Below are 12,976 nucleotides of genomic sequence, written 5' to 3' on the forward strand. Positions count from 1 at the left end.
TAACCCTAAACCTAACCATTACCGGTACATACCTAACCCTAAACCTAACCATTACCGGTACATACCTAACCCTAAACCTAACCATTACCAGTACATACCTAACCCTAAACCTAACCATTACCGGTACATACTTAACCCTAAACCTAACCATTACCAGTACATACCTAACCCTAAACCAAACCCCTGACCCACCACCGACACTTGAATCTTATGGGGACCAGGTTTTGGTCCCATAAAGAGCAGTTGGTCCTCACAATGTAGTATGTGTTGAAAAATGAGCCACACAAAGTAACATAAACAAGCATACACACACACACACATGCAAAAATCCATCTGTTTTACACAAATGTGCCACTTTTACAGAAAAGACACACAACTGCACCCAAGTGACAATTTGTATAATTCAGCAGCACAGTACAGAAGGAGACACAGTCTCTGAGCGTTAACGTCTCCCAGAGTCACGGCCTCTGACACTGTCCTCCCAGTCAGTGACAACATCCTGCAGTGCGGAGCAACACTGTGGCTGTGCTGCTGTGTGTTTACTGGGAGGTGTTCATGCGGAGACAAAGTGTTTTGGGAGTTTTAGCGAGTCAAGCTGCAGACGAGCAAACGAGTGTAACCAATTTATTGTTCCATTTTTAAAAAGTACACCTTGCTGGGGATTGACAGCAAATGAACGTTCGAGGTTTGCTCATTTCTGTGCACAAAGAAGGCACCCGTTCACATCTAACCAGTGCTGTGAAGAACTGTGAACTGGTACGGGCATCATGTTTCATGTCAGTCCGACATGCAGTCAGTCCACGTTGAAGGTTAACTTGTAACGATTTGACACTAAACTCAACATTGTGAGCAGCAGATTACAAAACTGACATCTGCTTCACATACCCGTCTTTTCTCGGTTCTCTCCAAAACACACACACAGTAAGATGTAGCTCCCAGCTTGTTACTAGCATGTTGTGGCGGTACAAATCAAATGTGAGACGGCCAACCTTCACTACACAAAGTGGGCATGACGCCAGACGCCGTATCAGAATTTCGTCTCTTCGGCCCTGCACTCCCACAGCAGCGACAAGAAATAATAACAGCAAGAGAAAGAACATTAATGTGTTCACTGTGTAGACCAGGAGTGTCCAGTCCTGGTCCTGGTGGGCCTCTAACCTGCAGGTTTTACTTGTGACCCCGCTCCAACACACCTGATTCAGTGGTTAGTTACCCCTTCATGTTCTGCAGAAGCCTCTTAATAACCTACTGATTCAAATCAAGTGTGTTGGAGCACAGGGGAAACTCTAAAACCTGCAGGCCCTTGAGGACCAGGATTGGACACTCCTGGTGTGAGACCAAAAAACAATTTCTTCTTGCACAATTGGAGGAAAGCAGCACCTCCCTCCTCCTCCAACACTTCGCCTCTCGTCTCATCCACACATTCTGCCACCTTCATGTTTCACCCTGCACAGAACTTATCTCTTGCTTTTTCCCTCCTGAAGCACACACACACACACACACACACACACACACTGGGACTTACACTAAAGCGCACACATTTCACTTTTTTTCACCCGTCGGCTCGCTTATTTTTATTCACCCAGTCATGCAGAATGAAACTCACTCTGTCATCTTCCTCCCCTCTCCTGCTCAGCTTTCACCTGCTCATGTTCTTCATGCATCTACCTCTTGGGTGTACGTGTCAGAGCATCCGTGCTGCTACGTCAGGCAGCCACATCGCAGATGTTTAAAAAACCTTCTATGCCGTAAGGATTTAAGGCACGGTGTGCAGCCTGTTGCAGCGAGCTAGCGTGCACGGGCGCTGTGATCTAATGCGGAGCGTGCACAGCTCTGCAGACGTACGCCGCAGTCTGAGAACGTTGCAGAGGGCATCACATACTAGTTGAACTGATGGACAACCGAGAAGCATTCTGGGTATTAAGTGGCACTGTTTAAAATATACCCAGCAGCATGCTTTGCACCAGCACACCCCAGTAACCTTGTGGCTAATAAATGTCGCTGGAACTCGTTCCAAGACCTCTTTCATTGTCGAGTCCATCACAGTTGACACAAATATGACTCTGAAACAACTTACAGAGTCAGATTCTACTAATGAATCCAGTTAGTCTGTCAAACGGTGGAAATGTCTTTCCATCAACGTGCCAGAGTCCCCTCTAACATCATGACCGATAGCAGTGAGCTCAGACGAGACGCAGAAAACACACGAGGCAGCCAAAAAGCAGACGCAGGTTAAAGAAGCACACCGGGTCTAAGTCACTAAATGAATCAAGGGCTCCCAGATGCGACGGTTGCCTCCCATCAAGTGCTTTCAATTTGACAGATTTTTGTTCCTGAGCATAATGGACCATTGGGCGAGGTCCAATAGGAGACCAGTGACCTGCTGCTGCCAGCGAGCATTTATCATCACATCTAAATTACCGGTATTAGAAAATGACTAAGTGCTCCCGTGGAACGGAGCTCCCAAATTATGGATGTCAGTCCAGCTCTGTTTGCTTCTGCTCCAGCTGTAATGTGTTTATATTCACACAGCAGGCTATAAGATTAGCCTCGCTAACAAAAACGATATATGTCACTGATGAAGAGTGGTAATATAAAGGCTATTTATGGATACAATGTGACAGAACGGCTCCATGTGCAAGCAGGGAAAAAGTGTTTTTTACAGAGTGTGATGTCGGAAACGTCCGAGCCATCCTTGGGGAGTTTAGATTTGTTTTGATGTAGCTGCTGTTAGCGAGACCCTTTTGTCTTCTGTTTTCCTCTCTCTGTTAGCCTCTTCCTGTGCATCTGATCCGGCTGCCACAACGTCAGATTGGACCAGTCGAGAGGATGGGTGTGTGTGGTCAAGACAGGGCGTAGAGCTTTGTGCTGTAGCTGTGTTGCTGCAGTACATGTTGGTCTGAACGTTTCATTCAGCAGCATTAATTGGAATTCAACACTTAAACTCGCCCTTATCAAAGACTCTTTAGCTGGGCTGCATAATTGTTTTTTAATAACCGCACTGACTGGGAGGATTAAAGTCTCGTATCAGGGAGAATATGTAAATGAATTGATTTTACTCATGCTAGCAGCATAAACATGCCAACGGTGACGGCATGAATAGGTTCACCACCTCATATCAGACTGAATTACTGGGTAAATGAATACAAGTGTTAATAGGTGCTTAATATTAATTAATGTCAGGATGTTTCAGCAAAGGGATATTAGTATTAGGCTAGCTTAAATTAATTAATCTGCCTTTTTTTTGTTTTGTGATTGTGAATAAACATTAATTACACTTTAAAAGGTGTATTTGCAGAATTACAGAATAAAAACTACCTGTGGTTTGTTCAAAGGTAAAGGTAAGGAATATTTACAGTTGAACTGGTTGGTTTAGGTAAATCTTAGATTGATGTTTTGCATACATTGATGCTACTCCTGAAAAATGTTACGAGTTGTTTCTAATTAATTTTGATTCAGTGACTGAGCAGCTTGAAACTACATTCATTACTTATTAAACCATGAAGAAGCAGAAGTTCCTCAACAGTTTATCGTTCTTCTGGATCCTGTCAAGTTGAGTACCGTATTTTTTCACCCTATAAGTCGCAGTTTTTTGCATAATTTACATACCCTGTGACTTATACACCGAAGCTACTTCTGTATGTATTTTCCATATTTATTAACCAATTTTTGGCTGAGACATGACCGTTTTCATTCATTCTGACATTGAAAATATTGAACACCACCATTTTCAGCTGCTAGATGGCACTCGAGTAATATGGCATGCCGTTGTGTCATGTAATAGGTAAAAGTGGCTATTAATGACACAATCGGCTTGCCATAGATACCTTCGTCCAGCTCGCCTGGTGCAACCGTCAAATCAGCCGCATTTCGCTGCGCCGTACCAGCGAAATGCAGCTGATTTGACCATTAACCTCCTAGGACCTGTCATCCACATATGCAAGAGTTCGGGTCTTAGGAGGTTAAAGTGCATTTACTAAGGAAAAATTCAACTGAGACACACCTTTACTATAAAGTCGAGCAAACAAATAATTGTTTTTAGGTGTTTTATCTTGTTAAATTTTAAAGAAATGCACAGAGATTCGTTCCTCTGCGCGCTCCTACTTCCGCAAATCGACTTTTGAAGTGCAGCCGATTTGAACGTCAAAGTTTATTTATTAAGGAAAAGTTAGACTCAGACACACCTTTACTATAATATCGAGCAAACAAATACCGGTAATTGTTTTTAAGTGTTTATCTTGTTAAATTCTTGTTGTACACGCTCCCGCAGCCACCATTTGGCAGCCGATCGATTTCTGGCACAACGCCGGCCCACATTTCTGGGCTGTCCCTGCTGATGCGTAACAAACGCAACGCGTCAGCGGGGACACATAATACATGTAACGCATATGGCGAAGTGACGTATTTATGAATTTTTCCACATTGTTAGATATATTTGGACTAATGCGACTTACACGGCGGTGCGATGTGTACAGTGGAAAATATGGTAAAAGTTTAAAATAGTTAGTTGCTTTGTAGTTCTTTCTCACTTTGACAATATTTTCCACCACATATTAGCCAGAATTAAATGGTCACTTTTAAACCACACATGCATTAATATTAATTTTCGAGTGTTTTTAAAATAAACTATCACCTTCAAAATGCACTGAACATGATTTAAACAAATTTAAAAACTGCAAATGCTATGTGTATATTACATTCCTGAGCTTTGATCTCATTTAGAGAAAATGTTAAAGTTGACTGTGTAGAGTGATATGGGGCTGGATATATATTGTTAATTATCAATTATGAGTTAAACTCATAAGATATGCACGTATTGTGCAAATAACCTCGTTGTTTGGGCACCACCTCTCTCTTGGAAAGGAAAATCAGTCTCTATTTACCCCAGATCAATGTAAACTGAAATGTGAGTTCTTTTCTCGTGTTTAAAGGACATCAAATCAGTTAATCCACACAGATATGCCAAAATAATCACAAATTCAGTTGATTTTATGTATTTTATTATAAAAATAATGATCTGTGATATATGTGATGAAAATTATGCATGACAAAAGTTAACTGAATAACAAAAAGCTTTGCATCAAAGGTCTAATTGATTGATTTAAATTAGTGAAACTTAAAAGGCAGACTTAGGACTGGTTTCTGTTTGTGAAGTGGTTAAATTGTATCTAAGGTGAGCTAAGTTTGTCTGATAAGTTGTGATGTAGCGTCACCAGAAAGGCATTGAAAAGTCTCTGTCCTACCAGGATGAGATGGTCAGAGCATGGTTCCAACAGCTGCTTAAAATGGTACCAGCCTCCAGACAGTCCGGTTACTAAGAGGCTGAAATCTCCTCAAAGTTCACCTGTCATCGATTAGAGGGACGAAGGTCCATATGGGAGTCAGCTGGGATTTACCACTCTGTGGTGTGATGGTTGCCTGGTAGAAAGGTGTCGCTGTACATCTCCTGAAAAGGAATGTCATTAAACAAAGGATTCTTATGGCGTTATCTTCATGGGAACGAGTCTGGGAGGAATACTCCTTTTCGATAAAGGAAGATATCAACGTAGCGAGTTCGGATGTTTCAAAAACTCCGAGGTCAGTTGAACTCTCATTAAAACGATCTGTCCGTTTCATGGGAAATGAGTTCATATTGGCAGTGAGGTTAACACAGTGATATTTTTTTTATTACATTTACATTAGTGTCAACTAAGAAGTTTGTGAGCTGAGTTGAATATTTGTAAAACGACGTCTGTTCATTCCGAAGGGAATAGCATAATCTTATTTTAACAGTTTCAAACACAAAAACTCAGGAATGATGGTTGTTTAAGGTGAGGTGAACTGTTTCTGAGGTGGTGTTCCCCTACAACTGTTTGCAATTTCTTCTTTTTACAGTTTATATGGTTTAATAAGTTATTATATTTTTGGGGCACAAAAAGTAACTAACCCTGGAGTAATGGGTAATAGATGTAGTTAAAAGTATTCAGCTGCTCGGTGTTTGGAGCAGAGTTTGTCAGGAAGCAGTTGTTGATGTACAGACAATTAGGAAACTAATAATTTAATTAAAAATGCCCTTATTGTCCCTCGTTGTAAAAAGTGGTATATATATATATATATATATATATATATATATATATATGTATATGTATATGTATATGTATATATATATACACACTGTATATACACCGGTAACACCTGAAGAAGTTTGATTGGTGGGCTTACCTCTGTAAATGAACATGAGAGTCTCCCACAAGCACATACAGAGGAGCGGGTCCTTCACCACCAGTCGAGTTAGGCGTCCTGTCAAGTGCCCGTCTGATCTCGGCATGTCGTCGATGATGCTTCCATCCCATGTGGAGAGCAGCGAATGGGGACCTCCATCCCGCTCCCTACAAACACACCGTGACTGTGGACGTTCCCTGTCCACACAGGAGAGACCGAAGCACTTCAGAGTGACCTCAGGAACTGATCACAACTATTTTTTTGCGATTACGGACTTGTGAATCTCTCTCCTACCTGTTCTTGGGCCCCAGGAGCAGCTGTCGGAAGTAGGAGCTGACCGCACACAGCACAGCTGCGTGGGCCCATCCCAACTCTTTACCAGAATCCCCGGCGTAGAACGCCACGTCGGCGAACTGCACGCCGCGCTCCAAGAGCCACTGCATGTCCTGGGAGAAGCTGGACTCCTCCACCCGGATGGGAGGAAGACGAGCTGGAAGGACGAAGGACGAGACGTGAGGCAGAGTACAAGACGAGAAGAAATTCAGCTTTTTTCTTCAGAACAGGAAGAAATGAAAGTGTTTATATCAAAGCCCAACAGGACTGTGGGACAGAAACTCCCGTCTACTTTTATCGTTGATTCCCTCTTCGGCCGACAAAGATTACCCGAATGATTCTGACACCGGCGGAGCTGAAAGGCCTTTTCTCATTAAAGAAGACAACTTTTTATAATTAACATTTATAATAAAAGGTTTAAAGCAGCGTTGCCTCTTGGCACGTCCTGGTATGCTCCTGCCTGTTTGGACCGCGCACCTCTTCAGCTGCTCTGTTTCAGCTTGCACTCGGAGCTGCTCCTGAATCAGTGACGTGATGTCAAAGCTGCACCGTGAGCGGAGTTAAGTGGTGTCCAGCAGGCGCCGATAAACATGTCTGAGAGGACTCCACGCTCTCAGTGGCTGCTTCACTTTTAAAGCAAGCGCAGCAGCAAACAGGTTGGAGCAGTCTTCAGCACCAACTTCAGCGCATGATTTCAGTAAAGTATCGCCCGTCACTGAAAGGTGAATGCACGTGATGTTTTTGCCTGTGTGTGTCCCTGTCTGTTGGCAAAATATCTAAATTCCATGAAGCTTAAAGGAAAACATAACTGGATGCACCTCTACAACCGATTAACTTTTAGAGTCAACCCCGTTTAAATCGACTGCCACAGCCAACTCGCCTTAGAAGCACATTAAATGCCTCTAATTTAATTTGCTTTACAGATATTGAGCTAAAATCTGAAAAGATAGTAGCTCAGACCAATTCACAACACATACTCTAAATGCTATTCATCATTCAAGATCTGTGCTTAAAACTTCTGCATTGCTTTATGAAGTCTGTTCTGTGTCTGTTAGCAAAATATCACATGAACAGTTGAATGGATTTGAATGAAACTTGCAGAAAGTGATCACTGGATGTACATCTACAAATGTTTAACTTTTGGAGTTGATCCAGTTCAATATGGCTACCATAGCTAATTGAAATTAGCCAACACAAGAATTACTATAACTAAATTAAATTTAGAGCCACTTAGTTGAAATTTGATGTGTTAGTAGCTGAGACTGATCCCCAACATAAACTAAAAGCGTGACATCCTGCAATACTGCGAAAACGTTATTTTCAAGTTTAAACAAACTCCATCATTTCTCAAAATAAGATTAGTTTATCTCCCTGGCAGGAAAGACAGTGCCGTGCATTCCTTTAAGGAGTGCTGGGCCTTTCACATCTTTATTCTGCACAAAACACACCAGCTGTAGTAAAAGCACAACAAAAAGATCTTTGTCGTGCGCTCACACACCTCACACAGCTCAGATCATAAATAATAAAACAAAACTGTTGGATCCGAACTCCACGCCGAGAAATCGTTCGGTTTGTAGCAACATCCAGCAGATAAAAATGACGGACGGTTTCAGATTCAATCGAACGCACATCATCCAGTTACAAGATACTGATGGCGTCTAAAAACAACTTGGATTACGGAGGTAAGGAGGGAGCAGCAGCTCGGCTCCTTTCTCTAAAACTTCGCTCCAGTAATCACACTTCCTGTGGCGAAGCTGCTCGCTGGATACGAACGTGTGGATTTCTGTGGGTTTTATCCTCTTTCCATCAGCGCGGTCGTTCATCCCCTCATAATTGGCACGTTTTGTGTTTGCAGAGCTTGAATGGCTCAGAGGAATAGTTTGATTAAGTCTGCAAAAGATCAAGTGAGTAAACGTTGTGACAAGAACATGAAAAATGCTCCATGCTTGTTCTGAAGCCTAATTGAATTTTACTATAAACTTTATAACGTGCAACAAACAGCAATTAGTTCATTCACTGAATTTAAAAGTAATTGCTAATTCAGTAAATATTTATTTGTTCATTTTGGACATTTACCAACTTTATTCAAATAGACTTTCCATGAAAATAATTTTTTTTTTGTTTAATTTTGGTTTCTGGGATTGAATTTGAACATTGTTTAAAGTTCAGAGAAATAACTGAAATTGAAATTACAACAGGTGTGAGTAGCGTTACGAAGGAGGAAAAATTGATGGTAAACTTCCAGAAATTTACTAGAAACTTTCAATGGAAGGTTAGGCTGGGAAATAATAATAAATTTAAAAAATCCCTAATTTGAAACTTTCCAAAGAAATTATGGTCCTTTTTTGGAATAAACTGGAAAATGGGGAAAGTGATTTTATTTTTTATTATCAGATTAATAATGTCACACAAATAGCAAAGGCAAAACTAAAGCGTATGATGAGTTGTTCAAGAGGCTGGACACAGGATGGACAGAGGGACTTGTATCGACTGGCAAGACAGAAGGATCGGGCTTGAAAGGATGTGCAGCAGGTTAGGCTTGTTAAAGACAGGAATGGTAATATTCTAACAAGTGAGGTGAGGAGATTTCTTGCCTTTAAGCTGCTGTATTCATACCCATCTGCTCACTACAGACTCATGTTCGGGCTGCTGTTTAATATGCCGTTTAATATACTGTATTATTTTTACATTATTATTGTTTAGTGTATTGTAGACTGTTTCTTTTTATGCTTTATATTTTTGCTATTTTTGTATGTAACTGGGACCTTGAGTACACAATTTCATTCCACCTCATGTACCACAAGTGATGCGAATGACAGTAAAGAACCTAATACATGTAAGAGTAAAAAAACTTAATGACCTAATTTTGGTGTGATGACATCACTGTGTTATTACCACACAACTTATAAACATAAGGGACTTTAAATAATTTGTTGTTGTGTTACTTTTCTAAATTCATGCACGACTTGAAACAATAATCACATTACGTGATGTTTGTTCACTGTATTCACATAAAAACAATGAAAAGTTGCAAAGTGGATGTCAGGAAAAAAACTACCACTGAAAAGTCTTAATTTTTGTACAGAAAACATCAAATTTCATTCACACAACTCCAATCAAATCTATTTATATGTTACCTGATCTTTATTGTGACTTTTTTGTCATTTGACTTATATTAAAACCAAATAAGTTTAAGTGAATGTCACAATAAAACTCTGATCAAACATTTTTAACATGTCACTATTTCAATTTGTCCCTACAGGTCCTGGTGACAAGTTATCATATTTTAGGGTTTGATGCTTCTCATTTCATGGGACAACAATGAAATTGTTGTTTTACTCAAGAATATGCTAAAATATATTTGCTCCAACTACATTTAAAATCCCTGTCCCAACCTTCAATATTAAAAAAATTAAAGTTCTGGTTTATTCTTGCCAGTTCTCATATGACGCAATAGGCCTGTCGCAATAAACAATAAATCAATTAATCACATGATAAATGAAAATTATCAACCTCGTTTTCATTTATCGGCTTCATCGTTTCTTCGCGTCTCTCTTTCTACTGAAGACACTGGATGACAAAAGGCTCAACTCCGGTGCTCTTCACTGACCCCTCCCCCTACCTTTCTCTTTAAAATCCATTTTAACCATCTAAAATCATGTTTTTGGATCGTTAAAAGCAGCTAAGCTGAGAAGCTAAGCTATGGGCTAAGCTACCGGCTAAGCTACCGGCTAAGCTACCGGCTAAGCTAACAGGCTGACCTCGGGGAATAAACCTCAGTCTTGTCAAAGCTCCAAAATTAACGGTTGAAACCCGTGCCTTCGTGAAAAAAGTTGTTTTTCTCTGCAAAAAGAAGCTGAGAACTTGTTTACAGATTTTTTTTAAATTTTATTAAAAGCTTTGTGTGACAAATGCTATGCTAAAGAGCTCAAACCACACTGAGCGTCCGCCATTTTATAAACAAAAAACGGTAACGAGAGACAGCCCATGTCACGTCAAGGGGCCTCCCTCCCATTTTTCTTAAAGAAACACGCTGCTCACTCCCTCACTATCCATCCTTCGGTTCAAACAGTCTTATACAGCCAGCCAGTGGTCAAAAAAGGTACTACACACAAAAATGAACCAACATTTCTTCTTCAATTTGACAATTACTAATTATTGTCAGATTTCAAACAATATTATCGTTTATCGCAATAATTTCTGAGGCAATTAATCGCCCAGCAAAATTTGTTAACGTGACAGGCCTAGTTTACAATTTAATTATTATACTTTAACCAATGAGTTAAAACACTTTTAAAAAACCATACAGTAAATATAATTATTTGTTGCAGCCTAAGTTTCTAAAACTGACATAGACTTATGTAGTTAAACTACAGTAAGCGCTAATAATTAGACAAACATCTAATTTTACTGACAAACTGTGGTCAAAGATTTGCATCTTGAGAGGCGAGTCTGTCTCGTTCCACTCCGAGCTGGTTAACTTTGGCACCTAACTCTCAGCCGTCGTCCTAAATCGATTTAAATGTCTCTGAAAGAAAAGAAATCTTCCGAGCTTTTTTTTGTCTCTCTTCCTGTTTCCTGTTTGAAGCGGAGATTATCGATTCACACAGAAGCTTTGTGCTCAGCTGTTTTTATGGTGATGCGGCCTCAAGAGAACACAATCCACTCAGTCCGCCCAGTAAACACACTTCTAACAGATTTGATGCAAAGGCGAGCGCTCGGCTTATGGAAATAAAAACTACAAATACACGCGTGTTGGAATGACAGCAGCATCCATCATGAAACAGCAAAGTATTTCTCTCACCTGGTTGCTCTAAGTGAGGGGGGCGGAGCTCGTTCACTTTGTTGCCTCGTCTCTTCTCGGGCCTCTCTTTGGCTTTGTGTTTCAGACACTGGATCATGAAGTACTCGAGCTGCGCAAAGCAAAAACCATCAGCTCTTCGACCTTAAGAACAACTTGTTGATTTAAGTATTACTTTGCTTTAAGCTGCATCCTCGCTTACCACGCTGCCAAAGTAGCGTCCGACAAAGACGTGATTGAGCGAGGGCAGCTCCAGGTACGTGGCCCCCAGGTCCCGGGAGAGCTGCAGACCTTCACTGTGAGGCACACAGCTGCTCCAGTCCGACGCGCACAGTGGGCACGTACAAGGAGGGCCTTCATCTGAACGCAGCGAGGAGGGAGGAGAGTTAATAACAATGCATCATGCTTTTTATGGAACATGAAACTAGTATGGATTGGACGGTGAGGGGTGATAAATCCAGAATACTAGAACACATGCAGGACATGCGAGGATGAAATGCTCGTGTTTCCCAGTGTAGATGTTCGCATCCGTCGTGGATCGATATAAACCGAGGACAGACAGTTTTCCTCACTTCTGGACTGTATGGAAACATACAGGTTTTGTGACTTGCAATGTCAGCAGCTGGAATGAGCAGATCCAAACCAGCTACATGTGGAACAAGCTGCGTGTTTGTGTGGGACGGGTGAAACGCGGACAGGTTGTGTCTACAGCGAGTCGGTCCAAACTGTGCAGAATACACAAAGAACGCACTGAAATGAGTATTGAAGTCACAGAATGCAGTTCTGATGCTTTAAACAGTGAGTCAGATTAAATAAAGTCCCAACATCTACCAGAAGTAATGCGATATATTTACTGTGTAATGAACGCGTCCTGGTCGTTTCATGTTCTGGTTTGTTTGTCCGTAAAATACACAGAATTTCACTCAACTTTTCTTTTATGTTCTTGTACTTTGGACAATTCACCTTACAATCCCTCTAACCCCAGATGTAAACCCAATGGCAGGATTATATTCTGTGATGGTAGAGACTTTCTGCACCAAAGGAGCATTTACTATTTACTGATTCTAATTCAACACCTTATATTTAAAGGAGTGTGCAGCAAATATTACATTAAAAAAAAAAAACAAGAAAACCAAAACCAGTCAAGACAGCAAGATTAAAGTCCAATTAAATGACTTCAGTTTTGTGCATCATAAAGTTTCTTTTCCATCACCACAATAACTCCAACCAGACCCGTGAAGGCTGTAAACTTCAGCACCAAACCCCACCAGAGAACCAGAGGTTCCATAATATTACACAGTAAACTCTAATGTCGTCCCCTCCTGGCTTCATATGCTCTGCTTTAACAACTTCTTATAAAAACTTTTCTTGAGTTAGCCAAAGCTGAGTCTGACTGGAGCTTATCTGCAGAAAACAGCGGTCCCTCCTTTGGAACAAGCGGAAGATAGATGGATGGAAACACCGGTCCCTCTCCTTCATGCTGCGTTTCTCTGTTCAAGTTCAAGAATCTTTTTTTTTTATCCCCAAGGGGCGATTTGTTTCACAGTCAGTAAACACATAAAACGTCCATATTAGACAAGACATTGAGATATTAAAGTAACAGTACATGAACTTATCACTGTTTGTTGAGAACCCTGATAT

At 40.9% G+C, this 12,976-nt stretch overlaps 1 protein-coding gene across 1 annotated transcript in view; it reads right to left on the reverse strand.

Moving 5' to 3' along the window:
• Nucleotides 1-12,976, reverse strand: part of rhobtb3 (Rho related BTB domain containing 3) — a 35,185-nt gene that overhangs the window by 17,758 nt on the left and 4,451 nt on the right. Inside the window, exons 4-7 of the mRNA XM_037678582.1 lie at nucleotides 11,538-11,695; nucleotides 11,339-11,447; nucleotides 6,496-6,691; nucleotides 6,202-6,368 (exon numbers count right to left, since the gene is read on the reverse strand). Of these exons, the coding sequence (XP_037534510.1) occupies nucleotides 6,202-6,368; nucleotides 6,496-6,691; nucleotides 11,339-11,447; nucleotides 11,538-11,695 (630 nt within the window). The remainder of the gene's footprint in view (nucleotides 1-6,201; nucleotides 6,369-6,495; nucleotides 6,692-11,338; nucleotides 11,448-11,537; nucleotides 11,696-12,976) is intronic.

The sequence above is a fragment of the Nematolebias whitei genome, chromosome 7 (assembly GCF_014905685.2).
Source record: "Nematolebias whitei isolate Nwh7 chromosome 7, NemWhi1, whole genome shotgun sequence".
In the NCBI taxonomy this organism is placed as follows: Eukaryota; Metazoa; Chordata; class Actinopteri; order Cyprinodontiformes; family Rivulidae; genus Nematolebias; species Nematolebias whitei.